Raw genomic sequence first — 25,576 nt, 5'->3', positions numbered from 1 at the left:
AGGTCCGATGCTGTAAAGAGCAATATTGCATAGGAACCTGGAATGTCAGGTCCATGAATCAAGGCAAATTGGAAGTGGTCAAACAAGAGATGGCAAGAGTGAATGTCGACATTCTAGGAATCAGCGAACTGAAATGGACTGGAATGGGTGAATTTAACTCAGATGACCATTATATCTCCTACTGCGGGCAGGAATCCCTCAGAAGAAATGGAGTGGCCATCATGGTCAACAGAAGAGTCCGAAATGCAGTACTTGGATGCAATCTCAAAAACGACAGAATGATCTCTGTTCGTTTCCAAGGCAAACCATTCAATATCACAGTAATCCAAGTCTATGTCTCAACCAGTAATGCTGAAGAAGCTGAAGTTGAACGGTTCTGTGAAGACCTACAAGACCTTTTAGAACTAACACCCAAAAAAGATGTCCTTTTCATTATAGGGGACTGGAATGCAAAAGTAGGAAGTCAAGAAACACCTGGAGTAACAGGCACATTTGGCCTTGAAATACAGAATGAAGCAGGGCAAATACTAATAGAGTTTTGCCAAGAAAATGCACTGATCATAACAAACACCCTCTTCCAAAAACACAAGAGAAGACTCTATACATGGACATCACCAGATGGTCAACACCGAAATCAGACTGATTATATTCTGTGCAGCCAAAGATGGAGAAGCTCTATACAGTCAGCAAAAACAAGACCGGGAGCTGAGTGGCTCAAATCATGAACTCCTTATTGCCAAATTCAGACTGAAATTGAAGAAAGTAGGGAAAACCACTAGACCATTCAGGTATGACCTAAATCAAATCCCTTATGATTATACAGTGGAAGTGAGAAATAGATTTAAGGGCCTAGATCTGATAGATAGAGTGCCTGATGAACTATGGAATGAGGTTTGTGACATTGTACAGGAGACAGGGATCAAGACCATCCCCATGGAAAAGAAATGCAAAAAAGCAAAATGGCTGTCTGGGGAGGCCTTACAAATAGCTGTGAAAAGAAGAGAAGCGAAAAGCAAAGGAGAAAAGGAAAGATATAAACATCTGAATACAGAGTTCCAAAGAATAGCAAGAAGAGATAAGAAAGCCTTCTTCAGTGACCAATGCAAAGAAATAGAGGAAAACAACAGAATGGGAAAGACTAGGTATCTCTTCAAGAAAATCAGAGATACCAAAGGAACATTTAATGCAAAGATGGGCTCGATAAAGGACAGAAATGGTATGGACCTAACAGAAGCAGAAGATATTAAGAAGAGATGGCAAGAATACACAGAAGAACTGTACAAAAAAGATCTTCACGACCCAGATAATCACGGTGGTGTGATCACTGGCCTAGAGCCAGACATCCTGGAATGTGAAGTCAAGTGGGCCTTAGAAAGCATCACTACGAACAAAGCTAGTGGAGGTGATGGAATTCCAGTTGAGCTATTCCAAATCCTGAAAGATGATGCTGTGAAAGTGCTGCACTCAATATGCCAGCAAATTTGGAAAACTCCGCAGTGGCCACAGGACTGGAAAAGGTCAGTTTTCATTCCAATCCCAAAGAAAGGCAATGCCAAAGAATGCTCAAACTACCACACAATTGCACTCATCTCACACGCTAGTAAAGTAATGCTCAAAATTCTCCAAGCCATGCTTCAGCAATACCTGAACCGTGAACTTCCTGATGTTCAAGCTGGTTTTAGAAAAGGCAGAGGAACCAGAGATCAAATTGTCAACATCTGCTGGATCATGGAAAAAGCAAGAGAGTTCCGGAAAAAACATCTATTTCTGCTTTATTGACTATGCCAAAGCCTTTGGCTGTATGGATCACAAGAAACTGTGGAAAATTCTGAAAGAGATGGGAATTCCAGACCACCTGATCTGCCTCTTGAGAAATTTGTATGCAGGTCAGGAAGCAACAATTAGAACTGGACGTGGAACAACAGACTGGTTCCAAATAGGAAAATGAGTTGGTCATGGCTGTATATTGTCACCCTGTTTATTTAACTTATATGCCGAGTACAAAATGAGAAACACTGGACTGGAAGAAACACAAGCTGGAATCAAGATTGCCAGGAGAAATATCAATAACGTCAGATATGCAGATGACACCACCCTTATGGCAGGAAGTGAAGAGGAACTAAAAAGCCTCTTGATGAAAGTGAAAGTGGAAAGTGAAAAAGTTGGCTTAAAGCTCAACATACAGAAAACGAAGATCATGGCATCCGGTCCCATCAGTTCATGGGAAATAGATGGGGAAACAGTGGAAACAGTGTCAGACTATTTTTCTGGGCTCCAAAATCACTATAGGTGGTGACTGCAGCCATGAAATTAAAAGACGCTTACTCCTTGGAAGGAAAGTTATGACCAACCTAGAGAGCATATTCAAAAGCAGAGACATTACTTTGCCAACAAAGATTCGTTTGGTCAAGGCTATGGTTTTTCCTGTGGTCATGTATGGATGTGAGAGTTGGACTGTGAAGTAAGCTGAGCACCAAAGAATTGATGCTTTTGAACTGTGGTGTTGGAGAAGACTGTTGAGAGTCCCTTGGACTGCAAGGAGATCCAACCAGTCCATTCTGAAGGAGATCAGCCCTGGGATTTCTTTGGAAGGAATGATGCTAAAGCTGAAACTCCTGTACTTTGGCCACCTCATGCGAAGAGTTGACTCATTGGAAAAGTCTCTGATGCTGGGAGGGATTGGGGGCAAGAGGAGAAGGGAACGACAGAGGATGAGATGGCTGGATGGCATCACTGACTCGATGGAGGTGAGTCTCAGTGAACTCTGGGAGTTGGTGATGGACAGGGAGGCCTGGCGTGCTGCGATTCATGGGGTCGCAAAGAGTCGGACACGACTGAGTGACTGATCTCTGATCTGATCTGATCTGATATAGAGGTCTTTTGTTTCTTTAGGTAGATTTATTCATAAATATTTTATTCTTTTCATTGCAATTGTAAATGGGATTGTTTTCTTAATATCTCTATTTTTTTATTGTTAGTGTATAGGAATGTGAGGCATTTCTGTGTATTAATTTTATATCCTGTAATTTTAGTATATTTATTGATTAGCTCTAGTAATTTTTTGGTGGTATCTCTAAGGTTTTCTCTGTAGAGGATCATGTCCTCTGCAAACACTGAGAGTTTTGCTGCTTCTATTCCACTCTGGATTCCTTTTATTTCTTTTTCTTCTCCAATTGCTGTGGCTAGGACTTCTAAAACTATGTTGAATAGTAGTGGTGAGCGTGGGCTCCCTTGTCTTGTTCCTAAATTTAGAGAAAATGCTTTCAATTTTTTGCCATTGAGGATAATGTTTGCTCTGGGTTTTATTATATCGAGGTGGAGGCTTCCCTCATAGCTCAGTTGGTAAAGAATCTGCCTGCAGTGCAGGAGACCTGGGTTTCATTCCTGGGTTGGGAAGATCATGTGGAGGAGAAAATGGCGACCCATTCCAGTATTCTTGCCTGGAGAACCCCATGGACAGAGGAGCCTGGCAGGCTACAGTCCATGGGATCACAAGAGTTGGACACGACTTAATGAGTAAACCACCACCATGTTCCTTCTATGCCTGCCTTCTGGAGAGTTTTTATTATAAATGGGTGTTGAATTTTGTCAAAGGCTTTCTCTGCATCTATTGAGTTAATCATATGGTTTTTATTTTTCAATTTGTTAATACGTTGTATCACATTGATTGATTTGTGAATATTGAAGAATTCTTGCATCCCTGGAATAAGGCTCTCTTGGTCATGATGTATGATCTTTTTAATATGTTGCTGGATTCTGTTTGCTAGAATTTTGTTGAGGATTTTTGCATCTTTGTTCATCAATGATAATGGCCTGTAGTTTTCTTTTTTCGTGGCATTCGTTACAAATCTTTGTCTGGTTTTGGTATCAAGATGATGGTGGCCTCATAGAATGAGTTTGGGAGTTTGCCTTTCTCTGCAGTTTTCTGGAAGAGTTTGATTAGAATAGGTGTTAGCGTTTCTCTAAATTTTTGATAGAATTCACTTGTAATCCCATTTGGTCCTGGACTTTTGTTTGTTGGAAGATTTTTGATTACAGTTTTGATGTCCGTGCTTGTGATTGGTCTGTTTAGATTTTCTGTTTCTTTCTGGCTCAGTTTTGGAAGGTTATAGTTTTATAAGAATTTGTCCATTTTTTCCAAGTTGCCCATTTTTTGGCATATAGTTGCTCATAATAGTCTCTTATGATCTTTTGTGTTTGTGTTGTCTGTTGTGATTTCTCCATTTTTATTTCTAACTTTATTGATTTGATTCTTCTCCTTTTTTCCCTGATGAGTCTGGCTAACAGTTTGTCTATTTTATGTATCTTCTCAAGAGTCAGCTTTTAGTTTTGTTGATCTTTGCTATAGTCTCTTTTGTTTCTTTTTCATTTACTTCTGCTCTTATTTTTATGATTTCTTTCCATTAACTTTGGGGTTCTTCTTTTCTTCCTTTTCTAGTTGCTTTACATTTGAAGTTAGGTTGCTTATTTGATGTTTCTCTTGTTTCCTGAGGTAAGCTTGTATTGCTGTGAACTTCCCTTTTAGCACTGCTTTTACTGAATCCCATAGGTGGTGTTGTGTGTTTTCGTTTTCATTTGTTTCTGTGCATATTTTGATTTCCTTTTTGATTTCTTCTGTGATCAGTCGGTTATTCAGGAGCGTATTGTTTAGCCTCCATATGTTTGTGTTTTTTGTAGTTTTTTTTTTTTTTTTCCTTTCTGTAGTTGATATCTAATCTTACAACGTTGTGATCAGGAAAGATGCTTGAAATCATTTCATTTTTAAAATTTACCGTGGCTAGATTTGTGGCGCAGGATGTGATCTCTCCTGGAGAATGATCCGTGTTCACTTGAGAGAAAGGTGAAATCCACTGTTTTTGGATGAAATGCCCTGTAGATATCAACTAGATCTAATTGGTCCATTGTATCATTTAGAGCTTGTGTTTCCTTGCTAATTTTCTGTTGGTTGTTTTATCCATAGGTGTAAGTGGAGTATTAAAGTCCCCCACTATTACTATGCTACTGTTAATTTCCCCTTTCATACTTGTTAGCATTTGCCTTACATATTGAGGTGCTCCTATGTTGGGTGCATATATGTTTATAATTATTATATTATATTCTTGGGTTGATTCCTTGATCATTGTGTAGTGTCCTTCTTTGTCTCTTGTCATAGTCTTTAAAGTCTACTTTATCTGAGTATTGCTGTTCCTACTTTTTTTTGGTCTCCAATATCTTTTTCCAGCCCCTCATTTTGTCTGTATGTGTCCCTAGGTTTGAGGTGGGTCTCTTGTAGACAGCATATTGTTTTTGTATCCATTTGGTTCCCTGGTGGCTCAGTGGTAAATCATCTGCTTGCAATGCAGGAGACCTGGGTTCGATCCCTGGTTGGAAAGATAGATATGCTCAGTTGAGTATACAGTAGAGAGCCCAGATAGGCTTTTGGTTTGTTTTATTTTAGGTCCTGTTAGAAGATAATTTAGTTATTTTTATAAGTTTAAACATATTTACCCCTGTTTTTACTCCTAATTGAGAAAATTTAATTCCAGCTCAGTGAATTTTTTTCATACAGAGCACATCTGTGTATTCAACACCCATGTCAAACAACTAAACTCCAGGACTCCATCACCAGCACTTTAGAAACTCCTCACTTCTCTGAGCTGTATATCCCATTTCTTCAGGACACAGTGGTTTTGACTTTTAACAGTAGTCTTACCTGCTCTTTGATCTTTATAAGAGTAGAATCATGCACTTTGTAGTCTTTCATATCTGGCTTCCAAAGCTCAACATTGTTCATCTGAATTCATTCTCATTGCAGTATATTAGAGTTTCCATTTTGTGGATATGCTATAATGCTTATGCATTATTCTGTTGATGGACATTTGTGTTGTTGGCTGTTACATATAGTGTGGCAGTGAACTTCCCAGGACATTTCTTCTGATCATATATGCAAGTCAGTTGGGTATATACTTTGGAGTGAAATTACTGGTCTGTAATTGTGTGTGCTAAGTTGATTCAGTCGTGTCTGACTCTTTGCAATCCCATGGGCTGCCCACCGGGCTTCTCTGTCCATGAGATTCTCCAGGCAAGAATACTGGAGTAGGTTGCCATCCCCTTCTCCAGGGGATCTTCCTGATGTAGGGATTAAACTCTAATCTCTTGAGGTTCCTGCATGGCAGGCAGATTCTTTACTGTTGAGCCATGGGGGAAGCCCACTGGTCTATATTAGATTCTGCCAAATGGTTGTATTAATCTTCAAAATATTCATATCAGTTTATACTTTTATAACATCGAATGCAAATTTAGGTTGGTTTCACATCATCCTCAACACTTGGTATTTTCCACTTTTTTCATTTTGGTCACTCTGGTGGGTATGTAGTGTCATCAGATTGATACTATTTTAGATATTGAATAAGTGTACTTTGAAATTGTGCTTTATTTTATTTACTCCCCCCATACAACTTTTGTTTGTACATCAGGTTTCAAAAAATCTTTTAATATTCTGTGTTTATATTTTATTTGTAGTTAATTGTTAAGTTAGCCAGCATATTGACTAATTTACTTGCTGATAGTTATTCTAACCTGCTTCATTTTGTTCACTCATGCTCCATCAATTTTATGCATGGTTATCTTTTTTGTAATGAATTTTGTTGATACGAACTTAGTTTCAATTTTTCAAAACAATAATTTTTTATGTGTATCTATTGATGGCTGTATTGGGGCTTTGTTGCTGTGAGGGCACTTTTTTCCTAATTGTGGTGAGTGGGAGCTACTCTCCAGTTGCGGTGTGCAGGCTTCTCATTGCTGTGGCTTCTCTGGTGAAGCGTGAGAAGCCATGTCTGTTCTTTGGTAGTTGCTGCACATTGACTCTTTAGTTGCGGCACATGGGCTCAGTAGTTGTGGCTCCTGGGCTCCAGAACACAGGCTTAGTAGTTGTGGCACATGGGCTTAGTTGCTCTGTGGCAGGTGGGATCTTCTTGGATCAGGATGGAACCTGTGTCTCCCACATTGCATTGGCAGGTGGATTCTTTAGCACTGAGCCACTAGGGAAGCCTGGCCGTTTCAATTTTTATTTAAAGAGAAATGTTAAGCTTAATAGTTTGGTGATGGCTTTACCTTTATCTCTTTAATTACTATTTCTTTTTGTTAGTTTACTAGACTCAGCTTCTATAACATTATTTACTCTTAGTTCTTCTGGTTCTTTGAACCTTCCTTTAAATGTTTTTATTTCTCTAGATTGTTTCTTTAGTGTTTGTCTCATCTTGTCTGCTCTCCAAATATTCCCCCTAATTTTCATATCCATCTTTCTACTTGTTTACTGGATATTGTGCATTGAGGTTTTTGTAGGTGTTTTAAATTTGTACTTTTCTGTCAAACCAACTTTTCCAGTATTTCTCAACTTGGTTAATACTGTCACCTTTTACTCACTCGTCTCTTCCAGTGTTTCTTAACTTGGTTAATACAGTTACTTTTTACTCAGTCTTCAAAATCAGAAATGCTTTTCTTTTTCATTCTCCCACAAGTAATTGTCAAAAAGTCATATTTTATTTTTTAACTTAGGACATTCCCTTCATACAGGATCATAGACACTGATAACTGTGTTTCTAAAATAGTGATCCTCTATTCCTCCTTCCTACCTCTCCCTTAATGTAGACTGTATCATGGTCTAGACTATTGTTCCAGTTAGTCTTATGAGCTTTTTTTTGTCTGACTCTTCCTCTCCTTTTTTCTTTTTAACCGTCCCTCTGATTAAAGAATGCAAACATTGAAATAAAGAATTAAAATATGTTGTACTAAAAATTTACCAAAAAATGTAAAATTTCAGTTTTTAATTTAAACAATTAAACTTAAAGATGATGGTTTTTAAAGCTGAAAATGTCATTAAGAGTTTTGGAACACCTTCAGTAAGGATTTTGTTATTTATTTACAAGTTGCAGTTTAGAAATACAGAGCACTTATAAATTTTTCTCTCCTTTATGTCTGCGTATTATTATTATTTTTAAAAACTAGTGTTTTGACAACTGAAAAAAAAATCTCCCATCTAGTTTGTTTTGCATTTCTTTGACTCTTGTTTATGATGAGTATTTTTAATGTTTTAATGTATTGTGATCTCTTCTGTGCTACCTTAGTGATGTTACCTTATATTTATTGAGCACTTTCCTGACTGTCAAAAATACTGTAGTAAGTGTTTTTATACATGTAATAAGACTGCATGACCTGTCTTAATCCTCTGAACAAGCCTGCCAAGTATACATAGAAACATTATTGTATGTGTGAGGAAACTGATTTTAAAGAAGAGTCACTTGTTCAATGCTACATAGTTGAGAAACTCAGAGTGATATGTTATCATACTTTTATCTCTCAACTTTTGATAGTATAGATGTGAAAGATTTGTATTTGTATTTATAGGGGTTTGGATTAAATGATTCTGGACCCCAGATAGAGATGGCTGTGATTTTTATCTGTTTTTTCTAAAAGCAAGAGGTTCAGCTTTGGTATTTGTTTAGGTTAGGGGAGAAGATTTTGGTGAATTTGGTTGCAATTAGAATGTTGGTTTTATATATTTAGAACTGGATGGATTCTCAAGTATTTCTCAAATCATGTTCCATTGCATATTGTGGGAATTTTCATATATCCTGACCACAAAAGTTTGGGCATCATTTGGTTTCTGTAGCAGAGAAACCTTAATAGCTTTGAATACTTCAGTTTCTGAAAAAGTTTCTGTAGGAGACATATTCATATCATGTAGAACAACATCTTGAAGTATATCAGTTTGAGACAAAAGCTCATGTGTGGTCCATTCTCTTATTTTGTTAGGGAAGGAAATGGAGACCCATTGTGATTAAGTGTGTCGCCTAAAAATCACACAGCTGCTAAGCAACACAGGATAGGATTCAGTCATTCTTTTGTACCATGCTTTCTCTGATTTTTCCTGTATTATGTTAAAAGTTAAAAGACTTATGTGTAGTTTCTTTTATATTCCCATCTAGTCCAGACACTAGTTTTATACTGAGAAATTAATATATAGTTTTAAAAATTCTAGGTTTATTCACATACAAATACCCTAGCATTATTACGTATTCATAACTGCTGTCTTTAATCATCAAAATGAAAAGAGTACTTTTTCCTATAGTAACGTGTCACATATGTTTGGTTTAGTTTTTGTAGAAAGTGTTTCCTGACTGCAATGAGAGAAAGCGGAATACATTGTCCCCTCTGTCGTGGAAATGTGACTAGAAGAGAGAGAGCATGTCCTGAACGGGCCTTAGACCTTGAAAATATCATGAGGAAATTTTCTGGTAGCTGCAGATGCTGTGCAAAACAGGTAGAGTAAATGTGATGTAGTTCTTTGAAAGTCAAACTTCTGTTTTGAGATTTCTGATTGAATTATCTTGGTGTGTACTGTTCTGAAGAAAAATTATTTAGGTTGGGAACAGGGTAAAAAAGGCCAGAAAAGTTATGGCTGTAGATCTTTCTAGATAATAAACTTACTGAGAACAGAGACCAGAAGATATGTCCTTGAATTTGCCATAATGTTTAGCATGGCATTTTTTCAAAGTAATCACTCTTGATTTACCTACTAAATGAACTGAATGAACAAACTGCCATTTAACTCCCTTAAACCCCGTTTCTGGTACACTTTGAGCTCGTAAGTAGTTTTTCTGGTAGCATTATTACTGTCATTTTGCCTGTAGAAATGGGCCAAATGGATTATGTAGTCAAGGGGAACTCTCTAACTGCCCACTCTCCTTGGATATTTATGTGTTTATCTAAAAAAATCACTAAGTATTTGGCAGAAAACTCCTTACTTTTTAAGGAACAGATGGGAAAAATCAGGTATTGGCAAATAACCGACATTAATTCTCCAATCTGGATTTTATTTTGTCTTTTGGAGACGGAGTGAAATGGTGAGAGGTAGTTAGGCTTTGAGTATATTGGTTTATTTATAGATTTATCACAGCCACTTTCTCAAACAGCAAATAAAGTCTTTGAGCAAAACCAATTGCTGTTTTATGCATTCACACAAGACATACCTGATTTTCCATCTCTTTGAGGGAGGTGTTAACTGACAAGGCAATGAAGTGAAGTTGGAAAATATACTTGAGATTTCTGGCTCTGCTCCTTAGAGAGAAACTGAAAAATGTTCCAAGTGTTAATTTGGGAACTTGGTTTTTTAAAGCATTTTCTAACTCTGCCAGGTTACAGTAGTTAAAGAAAGAAAAATATGCCTAGTGCCATGAGGCAACTTCTTAATACTTTTAATATTATTTTGTGTCTATTAATAGTATTTTTAGAAGTATAAAATTATTTATTAATTTTGTTTATGGACTGTTGGACTCATCTACATTTTCTCTGCATCTAATGGACAGAAACTTATTTTTAGAGTTAATTTACTTAAAAAAAAAATCTCTTGTTTAAATGGATTATTTACTTACCTGTTTTTGTCTTATTTTTTTCCTCTTGTTGGCAGTGTCTCAAATCTTAATGAATTCTCTTTTAAACTAAAAGTCACAATACGTTAAAGATTTTTAAATTTTTTTTTAATATGGTGAAAATGCATAATGTAAAATAGCCTTTTCTTAGTTTTTTTTTAATAAGTGAAAGATCATGGTAAACCTTATTTTTTATATAATAAACATCTACATATACTTCCATTTGCTAAGAAAACATGATATGTATATGATATATATGTATTATATATATGTACACACATATATACACAATTTAATGAGGCATCAAGTGAACAATTAGTGCAGTATTATGAATGGTAATGTAGAAAACACACCATTTTTAAGTGTACAATACAGTGGTATTAAGTACATTCACTGCATTGTGTAACAGTCACCACTATCTATTTCCAGAATTTTTTCATCATCCCAAACAGAAAATCTGTACCTGTTAACTTGTAACTTGCTGTTCCCCTGCCCTTCCATCTTCCCCACCCCATCTAGTAACCTATGTTCTACATTATATCTCTGAATTCTCTTCTGCCTTATATAAATGGCATCATATAATGTTTGTTCTTTTGAAAGTCACATTGCTTTTTTAATCAATAATTTACAGATTAAATTCTATCGCATGAGACATCATTACAAATCTTGTAAGAAGTATCAAGATGAATATGGTGTTTCTTCTATCATTCCAAACTTTCAGATCTCTCAAGATTCAGTAGGAAACAGGTAAGCAATATTTATTTTTATAGTTAAAATGAAAATTTGGGGGAGGCTATGTAAGATATTTTTTGTTTTATTTATGTGTGTTTATGTTTTTAAATTGCCTGTCTTCATAAGTTTGACACATGTTAAATTGAATCTGGGAAATTGACTTTGTGCTCATCTTAAGCTTAAGTAAAAATTATTTTAAGAAAATTTACATGTCTGAGTGAAAAACAGATTTGTGAATTGAAGGTGTTGTCTTTTGCAGCTGAAATTACTTGAAAACTAGAGGAAATCCCTTTTCAGTAATGTGTTTGCAAACTAGAATCTTTTTACTAGTTGTTTGAAATCTTTATTTTGGTAAAACATGTCATGTAAAAGTGAGACTTGGTACTATTATTAGTTCTATGTTAGTCTCAATTCTTTTAAAGCTAGGTTTTGGTTTGATATGTATCTTATTGTATCAGGTTTATGTATATTAAACATTTTTATGAAATGTATTTATGCATAAGAATGGCCAGAATGCACACGTGTGGTTTAAAAGTTAGTTGCAAAGCAAATCCCTGGTTATTCACTAACCCAAATCAAAAATTATATAGCATTTTCCAGCCCCTTAGAGTCTCCTTGAACTCATTTGAACTCATTTGAACCCCATACTCCCAGAGGTAACCACTATCCTCTTTTTCGGGTTATTCATTCTTTTGTTTTCTTTATGGTATTATCACCCATGCGTGTATCTCTAAATGAGATGTTTAATTTTTTAAAAAATCAACAGCAAGCACACACAATTGTGTAAAGAAAGGCAGTATTGGCAGTTTTATAGAAAGACTCCCAGGAGACGATATGTTAAGCAAAGTCTTTAAGATTTTATTTTAGTAGCATTTCATTTTACATGTTGCTAATTTTCAGTTATTTAACCACTCTTAAGCGCTCATAGTATAATAAAGCTTCTTCTCAACTCCTTAGTTAAAACTGTTCTGGTAAAGGTTTTTAATAATTTTTTGGTTACTTGTTTTTTAGATTACTAGTCTTTTCATTTTACTTGGCTCAGTGTCATTGGATGAAATTGGTCACTCCTATTTTGTGATTTTTTTTCTTTTTATCCCCTTAGGTTCATTCCTTCTGATTTTTTTTTTTTTAAGTTATACTTCTGCTGTATTGGAATTACTCAACAATTTTTTATTAACTCAGTAGATTATTCTTAAGTGCAGGGATTATCTTTGTCTTGTTCAACAATCATGTCTCTGTCTCTTAGCAAAGTTCCTAGTGTATGATTTGGGTAGTCATTACTTGTTAAATAACTCAGTTTTCTTCTCATGAGACTTGCCTTCTTCCCTCTTATTCCCCAGATCCCGCTGGTCATAGGTAATAGCAGTATTCTTTATCTGTATTCTTCTTCTGCCCTACTGTCTCTTCCCCATCAAGTCTCCATCATCTCTCGCTTGAACAACAGAGTATTCTTTTACTTGGTGGTCCTCCACTAGTCTGTTCTGCATGCTCTTGTCAAAGTGTATTTCAGAAGTGTAGCTCTGACCTTTTTCTCTTTGTAGCTTCCCTCTGTACCTTGTCAATGACTTCCCATGCCCCATAGCAGTGTTCCTCATCCTGAATTCCGTGAACTACCTAAACTGCCATTGTGTGTGTATGTACTATGTGTGCATTTTTCTGGAGAGAGAATATCAAAATTCTCAAGGAGTTCAATGATCTAATTCAGCAACTAGCTTAATAAGACAAAATCCCTTATTCTAAAGCCCTTTCTTATTTGCACTCACATTTCTTTTTTAGTCTTTGTCCTTCTTGGTTACTCATTACTGCATCATATGCCTTAGCTATGTTGAATTATTCCCACCATATCCTTTCCATTCTTGAGAAACAGAATAACTTAGTTGTTAAATATGAAGGCTTGGAACCAGACTGCCTGGGTACCAGACTCTTTCCTTTACTAATTGTATGAGTTTGGCAAGAAAGTATACCTCAGTTTTCTCATTTGGTTGAAAGAGAAAGGGGTAGTGATGATACTACTAAACACCTTATTGGATTGGGAGTCAATAAATAGGTCAATACAAGTAAAACAATGAATGTTAAGCTTTTTTTTTTTTCTTTCTTGTTTTCTGTTTTGGTCACACCATGCAGCTTGTGGAATCTTAGTTCCTTGACCAGGGATTGAACCTGCAGTCTCAGCAGTGAAAGTCCCAGAGTCCTAACCACTAGTTTTGAAAGTTTCTCAGTCGTGTCTGACGCTCTGCGACCCCATGGGCTTAGTCCCTGGAATTCTCCAGGCCAGAATACTGGAGTGGGTATCCTTTCCCTTCTCCAGGGGATCTTCCCAACCCAGGAATCAAACCCAGGTTTCCCACATTGCAGACAGATTCTTTACCAACTGAGCCACAAGGGAGGCCCCCTAACCACTGGACCTCCAGAGAGTTTCCTAAATATTAGTTTTAAATTATCATCATCATCATAATCATCGTCATTGCCTCACCTCCACACTTTCGCCACCATTCTAACCCATACACTTTGTCAGCTAGTGGACTTTTTCTTCTCTTAGAAAACTTAGACCAAGTGTTAGTTACTCTGAAGTCTTTCTTGTTTACTTGTCTGTCTTTTTTTAATCTAGTATTAATAGAATGGGCTTCCTAGTCTTATTCATGATGTTTATATCCTGTGCATTTGTTTTGGATGTATAATGTGAGGTAGGAAAAGTTTTCCCCAGGTGATAACCATTTGTCCTAGTACCATTCATTGAGGAGTCCATTGTTTCCCACTGATTTCTTTCTTTTTTTTTTCACTGTGCGTCTGCTAGGTACCACATATTTTATTTATTTATTTATTTTATTTTATTTTATTTTTAAACTTTACAATATTGTATTAGTTTTGCCAAATATCGAAATGAATCTACCACAGGTATACCTGTGTTCCCCATCCTGAACCCTCCTCCCTCCTCCCTCCTCATACCCTCCCTCTGGGTCGTCCCAGTGCACCATCCCCAAGCATCCAGTATCGTGCATCGAACCTGGACTGGCGACTCGTTTCATACATGATATTATACATGTTTCATTGCTATTCTCCCAAATCTCCCCACCCTCTCCCTCTCCCACAGAGTCCATAAGACTGATCTATACATCAGTGTCTTATACTTACCTGGCAGGGGAGATACCATGATCACGAAGGTGGTTTTCCCAGGGCGAGGCTTACCCATTGCACTCCCACTGATTTCTGATGCCATTTTGGTCCTATACATCTCTGTTCTGTTGTGTTGCTTCATTTATTCCTCAAGAACCATGTTACATTAATTATTGTGGCTTCAACAATAGGTTTTAATATCAGATCAGCTAGGGAAAGTTCTCCTTATTGTACTTATTAAATTGTTTCTCTTATTTTTAGCTCTTTGTTATTCCACATGAATTTTAGGATCAGACTTTTGAGCTTCCAAAAAATCTCTGTAGAGATTTTAATTGGCAGCATTGTTTGAATTTACTGAAATTGTATATTAATTTGGAGAGAACTGGCATCATATGATACTTATTTTTCCCACCGTTTCCCATCTGTTTGTCTCTCCATTTAAAAAAATGCACTAAAAGAAGTCAATTTAGAGCACACATGAATATGTTCTAGTATATCGTTTCCTGGCTTCCCAGGTCGTGCTAGTGGTAAAGAACCTGCCTGCCAGTGCAGGAGACTCAAGAGACATGGGTTCAATGCCTGTGTTGGGAAGACCCCCTGGAGAAGGAAATGTCAACCCACTCCAGTGTTCTTTCCTGGAGAATCCCATGGACAGAGGAGCCTGGTGGGCTGGAGTCCTTGAGGGATGGCAAAGAGTTAGACACAACTGAGCGCACACACACACACATCTTTTCCTAGTAGTAGTGACAGTGAAAATGTTAGTTGCTAGGAAAGCCTTTAGTTTTTGTTGCTGTACAAATAGATCTTTTTTTCTTGTTTTGTAATCTAAATGGCTATTACTAGTGAATAGGAATATTAAGGATTTTTATGTAATTTTGTATTTAGAAACCTTGGTGACTAGTTGTAATAGTTCTAAATAATTTTCCTGTGTATTCTTTTGGATTTATTACATAGAAACTTATTTAGTTTGTCAGTGCAATTTTGTTTCTTACTGCTTTATTTCATACTTGATTTATTGCATTAAATAGGATCTTTATCAGTATTAAATAACAGGTACCTTTTAAAAATTCTTGATTTTAGTGGGAATGTGTCTAAAATTTTATTATTAAGTATAGTTTACTACTTAATGAACTACTATAGTTTTTTAACATAGATATTCTTCATCTGTTCTGTGGTTTCTGTCATCCTGAATTTTAAGATTTCTCCATTGAATAGTTCTTACTCAAATTAGAATCTTTAATGTGATTATAAAAGTATATGTGTCTGGCTCCATTCCCAGATAGTCTGCTATTTAAGTTTAGGCATTGTATTTTTAAAAGCATTGTGGGTGATCAGAGGGTTTTTTGCTTTTGTTTCCATTTATGGAGGTTGAATTTTATTGAATGGTTTTTCTGTATCAGATAAAATGATTGTTTTTTAAAAATTGATATATGGTTTCCAGTAATAGATATTCTGTTGTTGAGCTCATTTGTACGTTTCTAGAATATATGAGTAGGCAACCAGTAGTAGTGTAGGCATGATATAGTCAGGAAGGGCTAGAACGATGATGATAACTAAGTAATAATGGAAAGTAGAGAAACTGTAAGAGGAGGTAGAGGGGAAAAGCATTTTAAAAGGGCATTAACTTTGATATTAAAGTGCTTCAAATTGGAAGTTTTGTGATGCGTATCCTACCAGTGAAAAAAATTGAGAATATACTCCCAGTATATGTGTGTTTAAGGTTAAGCATGTATTTTATAGTACTGATTGATACTTTATTTTATAAAACATGCAAATGCTTAAGATGAAAAAGGTACTTTAAAGAGAAGTTTGCACAGCAGAAACCATCACAAAATTTTTAAGCAATTTTCCACCAATTAAAAAATGTTTGCTTTGTTTAATGGTATAAAATATTTTCATTCTTAAAGTTTTAATACTGTTTTTATTGAAAACAATATTGCTGACTCTGATTTCTAAAATTTCTTAAAATCTTGATTTAATACAGTGACAATAATTTAAAGATTTGGATTTAGATCCAAATCTTTAGATTATTGATACTTGGTCTTGATGACTATCATGGCTGAAAAAGATAGCTACAACACACAAAATAACAGATCCAAATGGAAGAAATATGTCATAGGTTGAGATTCCTGTATTTTTAAATCCTGTTTGATAAATCTCAGAAGGGCTTTTGTTGAAATTTTTATCTTTTTTGATGTTATAGTTCTTACAAACCATTTGGAAGTTTTTATAATGTTTTATAAGGGTATGTTCAAAACCCAATGATTATATTTATTTGGAAGATTTGAAAACAGTTTAAAAATCTGTTACCAAGTATAGATATGAGACTTAAAAAAACAAGTGACATCCTGTTTTTGCTAAAGTCATAACATCCTTTTAATGAATGTAATCTCCATAGTTTAAATTTATTTTAAAAGCAGTTTTTAGTTTCTACCTTTAGCTGCAGAAACAGATTAATAACTGCTAAAAAGATACAAAATAATGGTTAGTAGTCTTCTAAAAAGCTTCTGAAATCAGGGAAGCTTCCTTGTGGAGAATATGTGTGGAGACACAACAACAGTATTTTCCCAGAAGGGAAATGACTGTCATTGGAGAACATCTGTTAGGTAGATGATACAGTATTGCTTGTCATTCTGTTAAAAGAAAAATGAATAATCAGTTTTCTAAGCTTTACAACTCTTTAACTCATACTCAGATGTAAGCAAAGCTCTTGTGTGGTACAGTTTTTTGGTCCACTGCCTATCTCATTTTTATTTTAATGTTTCTGCTATTGAAAGGTCTTGTTTTTATAAAATTGACTACATTGATGAAATTCTGTAATGCATAGGTGACAATCCCCATAGCATGCCCACCTTTCTCAGGATTTTCTCTAATACTGCAAGTGACACACGACACTGGCATGGGGTCCGAGTGAGGACATCAAGTTATTCTCTATGTTAAATGTCAGAAAGCCTAGTTCCTTTTTGGAAAATATAAACAGTGAACATTCAAATATTTTCTTAACCTGCTCCATTTTGGATGCTGCAACCCTAAGCTATGTGCTAGTTACAAGCCAGAAAGTTCACAAATTCTTGATCCTGCCCCAGCATTCAAAAACTTACTAGTCCAGGTAGAGGTAGAGTCTCTTAATTTGAAAGTCTAAAGGACCTGGGGAAATACTCATGCTGTGGATTTAATATAATTCTGCAGAATTCTGTATTCTCTATACTTTTATAACTATATCTAAGTTAAGTTTTAGAGGATATGATAAGGACATCATAAGCAGTCTTCTTACCAGAATTTATTTAAAAAATAATTAATGCCATAATTATATCATAGTTCAAACTATTTGAAGTTCAGGCTTTTCAAACAAATTCAGACTAGTTGTCTTCATTAGCACATAATGAATCTGTATCGTGCTTTATTACTTGAGGTATTAACTTGTCTTCCCTCCCCCACCCCCCACCAATTATTCTTTAGTAACAGGAGTGAAACATCTGCATCTGATAACATAGAAACTTACCAAGAGAATACAGGGTAAGCTTTGGAAATTTCTATTACTTTAGTAAATAATACCTATCACTTTGTACTGATGGATTTTTATTTTTTTAATTTATTTTTATTTTAATTAAAAAAATTATTTATTTTAGTTGGAGGCTAATTACTCTACAACACTGTGGTAGTTTTTGCCATACATTCACATGAATCACATGTGTCCCCCATCCTGAACCCCCCTCCCACCTCCCTCCCCATTCTGTCCCTCAGGGTCATCCCAGTGCACCAGCCCTGAGCACCCTGTTTCATGCGTCAAACCTAGACTGGCAATCTGTTTCACATATGATAATATACATGTTTAAATGCTATTCTCTCAAATCATCCCACCCTTGCCTTCTCCCACAGAGTCCAAAAATCTCTTTATATCTGTGTCTCTTTTGCTGTCTCGCATATAGGATCATCGTTACCATCTTTCTAAATTCCATATATATGCGTTAATATACTGTATTGGTGTTTCGCTCTGTATAATAGGCTCCAGTTTCATCCACCTCATTAGAACTGATTCAAATGCATTCTTTTTAATAGCTGAGTAATATTCTACTGTATATATGTACCACAGCTTTCTTATCTGTTTGTCGAAATCAATTCCCCTAAAGTCAGGAACAAGACAAGGATGCCCACTCTCACCACTACTATTCAACATAGTTTTGGAAGTTTTAGCCACAGCAATCAGAGAAGAAAAAGAAATAAAAGGAATCCAGATAGGAAAAGAAGTAAAACTCTCACTGTTTGCAGATGACATGATCCTCTACGTAGAAAACCCTAAAGACTCCACCAGAAAATTACTAGAGCTAATCAATGAATGTAGTAAAGTTGCAGGATACAAAATTAACACAGAAACCCGTTGTATTCCTATACACTAACAATGAGAAAACAGAAAGAGAAATTAAGGAAACAATTCCATTCACCATTGCACCAAAAAGAATAAAATACTTAGAAGTAAAGCTACCTAAAGAAACAAAAGACCTATGTATAGAAAACTATTAAACACTGATGAAAGAAATCAAAGATGACACAAATAGATGGAGAAATCTACCATGTTCATGGATTGAAAGAATCAATATAGTGAAAATGAGTATACTACCCAAAGCAATCTATAGACTCAATGCAGTCCCTATCAAGCTACCAACGGTATTTTTCAGAGAACTAGGACAAATAATTTCACACTTTGTATGGAAATACAAAAAAACCTCGAATAGCCAAAGCAGTCTTGAGAAAGAAGAATGGAACTGGAGAAATCAACCTGCCTGACTTCAGGCTATACTACAAAGCTACAGCCATCAAGACCAGTATGGTACTGGCACAAAGACAGAAATATAGATCAGTGGAACAAAATAGAAAGCCCAGAAATAAATCCACACATCTATGGACACCTTATATTTGACAAAGGAAGCAAGAATATACAATGGAGAAAAGACAGTCTCTTTAACAAGTGGTGCTGGGAAAACTGGTCAACCACTTATAAAAGAATGAAACTAGAATACTTTCTAACACCATATACAAAAATAAACTCAAAATGGATTGAAGATCAAAATGTAAGACCAGAAACCATAAAACTCCTAGAGGAAAACATAGGCAAAACACTCTGACGTAAACCATAACAGGATCCTCTATGACCCACCTCCCAGAGTAATGTAAATAAAAGCAAAAATAAACAAATGGGACCTAATTTAAGCTTTTGCACTATGAAGGAAACTATAGGCAAGGTGAAAAGACAGCCTTCAGAATGGGAGAAAATAATAGCAAATGAAGAAACTGACAAAGAATTAATCTCAAAAATATAAAAGCAACTCCTGCAGCTCAATTCCAGAAAAATAAATGACCCAATCAAAAAATGGGCCAAAGAACTAAACAGACATTTCTCCAATGATGGATTTTTAAATTAAAATTTTTAAATTGTTAAGTCTTGAGACATAATGCTGGTATTTAGCAGTTTAGAAAGGCATCAGTTGCTTTACGGATCCAATTAAATTGGAAGTAGTTAGCTTTTCTGTGTCACTGTGGTCAGGTTTCTTCCATGCATAATTTATGCAAAGTTGTCGATATTGAACTGTCCCTTGCTGAAATTAAGGGATTAAAAGGTATTGATGTATGATCCTCAAAATATTTTGAAATGTTGATCATTCTGATAATTGATGTTTTCATTTTTCTGTGAATTTTGTGTGTATGTTCTTAGAAACTAGGATAAATTAAAGTTATATACCATATTTATGGAAGTCTTTAAAAAATTTTAATTTCCTAGATATGGTGTTTCCATACTGGGACACCATGGAATATTTAAAATTTTCAAGGGATATACAGTGATATATACTGGTTACATTAATGACTGAATTAAGTTGTTCAGATCTCCTTAATAAATGGGACAACTGGGTTTGTTTTTCTTTTTGTTAAGGCCTATTTTAGAGGCACCATGAAAAAGTTTCCTAGACAATAAGAGAACTGTAAACTGAGATTGTTTGGGAATATCTCTTGTAGGTTATTTATTGAAAACATAGTTTTCAAAAAATGAGAGAATCTTTGATTTGATCAAAGATTTAGTTTAATAATTGTAACTTTTAAAGAAAGAAATAATAATTGATCAAAAAATAGGAGTACATCATTCTTACATTACAATTTCAAATTCAGTATGCTTACTTTAAAATTGTTTTTTAGTTCTTCTGGGCATCCTACTTTTAAGTGTCCCTTGTGTCAAGAATCAAATTTTACCAGACAGCGTTTACTGGATCATTGTAACAGTAATCACCTATTTCAGATAGTTCCTGTGGTAAGTATGTGTGTTTACGACAGTCTTCTGTTTAAGGAATGCTGTTCTATTTATTTCCCTTCGTGTGTACAAGGGACAGTGGTTAATTTAAATTTGGATGGGACATTATCAGTAAGGTATATTTTGTCATCAAAAGATTGATAACTATGAAGCAAAATGAGATACTTAAAATTCTAGTAACTAGAAACTTCCCTGGCAGTCCAGTGGTTAAGACTCACCTTCCAGTGTGAGGTGGGTAGGGGTTCGATCCCTGGTCTGGGGTCTCTGAGATCCCACATACCTTATGGCCAAGAAACCAAAACATAAAACAGAAGCATATTGTAATAAATTCAGTAAAGACTAAAAATTGTCCACATCAAAACAAAAAAATCTTATTTAAAAAAAATCCCAGTAACTAACTTATAAGAAGAGAGAGGCTTATTGTGAGGGTAAAGTAAGAGAAGAGCAAAGTAAGGAAAAGAGCAAAGTAAGGAAAGGTGAACTGAGGACTCATTACTGAGGGGTAGCTTTGTAAATTGTATCTTTGCAGAATGGTGGTTCTAGTGGTAAAGAACCCGCCTACCAATGCAGGAGACGTTAGAGACGTGGGTTTGATCCCTAGGTCAGGAAGATTCCCCTGGAGAAGGAAATGGCAGCCTACTCCAGTATTCTTGCCTAGAGAGTCCCATGGGTAGAGGAGCCTGGCAGGATACAGTCCATAGGGTCACTTTAGGTGAGTGACCATTCCATAATGGTTATCCAGATCATTAAGATCTTTTTTGTACAATTCTGAGTATTCTTGCCACGTCTTCTTAATCTCTTCTGCTTCTGTTAGGTCCTTGCCTTTTCTGTCCTTGATTGTGCCCATCTTTGTATGAAATGTTACCTTGGTATCTCTCATTTTCTTGAAGAAATCTCTAGTCTTTCCCATTCTATTGTTTTCCTCTGTTTCTTTGCATTGTTCACCTAAGAAAGTTTTCTTACGTCTGTTTGTTGTTCCTTGGAACTCTTCATTCAGTTGGGTATATTTTTCCCTTTCTCCATTGCTTTTTGCTTTTCTTCTTTTCTCAGCTGTTTGTAAGGCCTCCTTAGATAACCATTTTGCCTTTTTGCATTTCTTAAACCACAATCACAGAAAGCTAACCAAAATGATCACATGGATCACAGCCTTGTGTAACTCAATGAAATCATGAGCCATGCGGTACAGGGCCACCCAAGACAGATTGGTCATGGTGGTGAGTTCTGACAAAATGTGGTCCATGGTGGGAATGGCAAACTACTTAAGTGTTCTTGCTTTGAGAGCCCCTTGAACAGAGATTACATACTGATTAATGATAATTGTCATTACAGTTGGTTAAGGCTGGATGTGGTGTTTTTGTTAAAAAGTAGAATAATCAGATTTAAGTAATAGAATATATAATATCTCTCTTTTTATTGTGTTGTGTCAGATTAGTATAATTTATCTAAGGTAATTTGGTCTAGAAATAATCTAGTCATGAAATTTGGCCCTTAGAAGTGCTTCATATAAAATTTTTTGGTAACATGTTGTTTTAATACTTTCAATAATAATGTTGAGTTATTTTCATTATTTTTTATTTGAAATATTCTGTTTCTTATAGACGTGTCCTATTTGTGTGTCTCTTCCTTGGGGAGATCCTAGCCAGGTTACTAGAAATTTTGTTAGTCATCTAAATCAAAGACATCAGTTTGATTATGGAGAATTTGTGGTAAGTGAATTTTTCAATATTAAGAAAATACTTTTTAAATATTGAAGTCACATTAACCTTTCAGTCTGGATGAGTTTTGAGGTGAAATACTGTATCATGTTGGATTGATAAAGAGCAAGTTCTGTTGATTTTATAATAACATAGGTGAACTTTGGTTTGTTTAAGTGGTGAATTTATTGTCCACCTCCTATACTAGAGAGGTTATTAATAGAGGATGAGCAAACCCCTGGATTAACAAGATGCTGATTTATATGAATATTATCTAGATTTAAGAAAAATTATACATGCTAGAAAAGTAAAGTTGGTATGACAGCTAGAGGATGTATTTCTTGTGTAGTGTAAGTAGCTTATAAACTCATAATATCTACATGTGAAAGACATTCTTTTTAAAAATGCAGAGCTTATTTATTAAGTAATGAAAGTGAGAGTGTTAGTCACTCAGTTGTGTCCGACTCTGCAACCCCATGGACTGTAGCCCACCAGACTCCTCTGTCTATGCAATTGTCCAGGCAAGACTAGTGAAGTGGGTCCCTTCTCTAGGGGATCTTCCTGACCCAGGGTAAAGCCAGGCTGAATAGCAGATTCTGGCCTTAGTTCACTGCTTTAACAGAATACGTGAGGGAAGTTATATAAAAATGGATCTCCAGAGCAAAGAATGAATTTAATTTTTTACTTCCAAAATGTGTCTTGATAGTTTAAAAAAATTAGATGACTTTTATTAATTATGAATTTGCATTTTATTCATCTTCAGTGAATTAAAAGTCTTATTAAGATTCAGCCTGATAAGAAATGGTACATACTTGTTTTCATGTTTAGGTGAGCACAGGCATGGGCATTTCTGAGATTGGCAGGAACAGAATTTACATTTCCTCTGCCCCTCCAGTGTTGAAATTACATTATTCTTGATATATATTTTTATTTTGTGTAATTTGTACTTTTTAGCGATACTGTATAAAAATAGTCAACTATATGTAGAATTCAGGTGTAGTCTGATAATTTTAGCATTTTTATGGTGTAATTATAGATTATTCTGAATTCTCAATGTAAGAAAGGTTACTGCATCTGGAGAATTACGTTTGGAAAAACAAAAATATATTTTGTGAACCACTTTTGATCTGATTGTCAGATTGTTTTACCTTGCCACAGAAGAACATTTAATTTTAATTATTTGAGATTGTAAAAGAGGAGGCCTATTTTAAAGCATCCATGGACCATAATTGAAAAGAAATAGAATTGTTTAAGTTAAGAAGTAATAGTATAATCAGATTGAGTGGACTTTAGTTGTAATCTTTATATTATGATTAAGATGCTGTTAATTCAGGTTAGCATCAGGCATTGTAACTCTCAAATTTCATTCTGTGCTGATCCTCTCTTGTTTATTAGTTATTTATAAATAGTTATAACTGAATTTTTAAATTTTAGTTCTTAAAGTTTATGTTATAAACAGTTTCAAGTATATGTAATGTGTATCAAGATGTGTAATGTATTGGGCAAAGTATTGAGTAATTGAATATGTTTTTCCTATTGACATGTTAACGTTACATTTTTAGAATCTTCAGCTAGATGAGGAAACCCAGTATCAAACTGCGGTTGAAGAATCTTTTCAAGTAAACATTTGAAGGCTGTAGACACCTCTGCATCTTTGTACCTGCAAGTGCCATCTTTAAGGAGAAAACTACAGGAAGTCACCATTTCAATAACTTGATGTGTATATTAATAAAAGTAATTCAGTCTATTGTTTTAGTTTTTTAATTGAAAAATAAAGGTGGGCCATGTAAAAACTTAATTCTTTTGATAAGTTAAAAGATAAAGCTTAGGACATTATCTTTATAAACATTAAAAGGATTATACTTCATTAATGGTGAAAAGAGAATCCCTAATGTACTTACCTTTTTTGCATTACATATTCTTGAATTTTCCCTTGCTTTTGAAATTTGGTGCAGTTCCTCCCATTGACATTATTGTACACAGGTAACACCGTACCAAATTCTGAATGATGTGATTAATATAAACTAACAAAACTGAGCCAGTTATTTGAGTTGCAAATGGAGACTTGAAGTGCTAAATGAAACAATCCAAAGGAAACTTTTTTAAATACAGATTCTAGCTGAAGAATTCAACTATAAGGAAATTGTATTTATATAATGTTTAGTATTTTTGAAGACTAGTGAGATTTCTTTAATAATTTTAACTCTTCAAAAAGCAAAAGCTCATTGTATAGGTATTTCCTTTTTGCTGTTAGAAGGAAATATCTAGAGAAAAATTGATTTCTTTGGTGGACAAGTTGGTAATGTCAAATCTTGTTTGTTTGGCTGACTAATATGTAAGCCTAAAGTACAGTAAGCTGAATTACAGCTCTTTGGCCTCAGAATTTTCAGTAACAGAATTGCTGGTTAGCTACAATGAAACTTGTATTAGAAACTTGCAGTTGGTGATATTACATTCTCTCTATATATTTAAATGAGAGGTTTGACTTCATCTCAGTTTAGAAATTTGTTCAAAGCTAAAGATGTGTATGTATATATACATGCACTTTTGTATGTGTATATACACATATAAGCATGCAATTTGTCTGGTTATACGCAGAATTTCTATTAAGATTTTTAAAAGAAACTAATAATATGGGGTTGATGTGTTCATCTGAGTTGATTAAAATTTTGTATGTTACCAAATTTTTAAAGTAACAGTCAAATGCTAAGTTGTCTACTTGGCTACTATGACACCTTAAAAATTGAGTTTACACACCTACACAATTACATGTTTATATGGTGCTCATTTGTTATCTGAAAGATAATGCGGGACTATAGTAGTGAGATGGATCCTACCAGCCACTCTATTTCACTACATTTTAGTCAAAATTGAGTTCATTCTTCGTATTCATTAATAAAAATCATAAAATAACTTGTACTAGAAGGCCCAAATCACAGAATAAAGCTGAAGAGTGGATTAGCTGACATTCCATACTAATATAATTGTTTATGCTTTCTTTAAAATAAATAACTAAAAGAACATAAAATCTCAGAAGTAGTTTGCTGCTAATATATACATATGTTGTATAAAAAGGTATATTTTGGTTTTGTTAAAACCCTTGTTGACTTTTCTACAGTGAATGTTTTTTTAACTTGATTTAATAAAAATGTTAATTTTGAAACGGAGTTTTGTAAAAACCTTTTTCAAACAGTAATGACTTTATTTATGGGTAGTAATAGCAATCACCAAAAAAACCATACATCTTAACATACGCCTTGTTTCTGTCACCCTAAAGAGTGATGTTTACTATGTGGTTGAACGTTTCTCCACAGTTACATGAGTGTAAT

General features: G+C 34.9%; 1 protein-coding gene across 13 annotated transcripts in view; it reads left to right on the top strand.

Moving 5' to 3' along the window:
* The window catches only part of RNF138 (ring finger protein 138), a 39,854-nt gene extending 15,860 nt beyond the window's left edge, over positions 1-23,994 (top strand). For 4 of the 13 annotated variants that reach the window (XM_086372862.1, XM_086372872.1, XM_086372861.1 and 1 more), the window contains exons 3-8: positions 9,136-9,301; positions 11,041-11,156; positions 17,715-17,771; positions 20,442-20,553; positions 22,152-22,259; positions 23,810-23,994. In XM_086372862.1, the coding sequence (XP_086228988.1) occupies positions 9,136-9,301; positions 11,041-11,156; positions 17,715-17,771; positions 20,442-20,553; positions 22,152-22,259; positions 23,810-23,878 (628 nt within the window). In that variant the 3' untranslated portion in view covers positions 23,879-23,994. Of the gene's footprint in view, positions 1-9,135; positions 9,302-11,040; positions 11,157-17,714; positions 17,772-20,441; positions 20,554-21,154; positions 22,260-23,809 lie in introns of those variants that run through there. The other 9 variants (XM_086372865.1, XM_086372863.1, XM_086372871.1 and 6 more) reach the window with 5 other exon arrangements.
* Positions 23,995-25,576: the final 1,582 nt, after the last annotated feature.

This window comes from Bos grunniens, chromosome 24, assembly GCF_055505025.1.
Source record: "Bos grunniens cultivar Pamir isolate PY7600 chromosome 24, Bosgru_T2T1.0, whole genome shotgun sequence".
Taxonomy (NCBI): Eukaryota; Metazoa; Chordata; class Mammalia; order Artiodactyla; family Bovidae; genus Bos; species Bos grunniens.
This window is presented reverse-complemented; position numbering and strand designations above follow the sequence as displayed.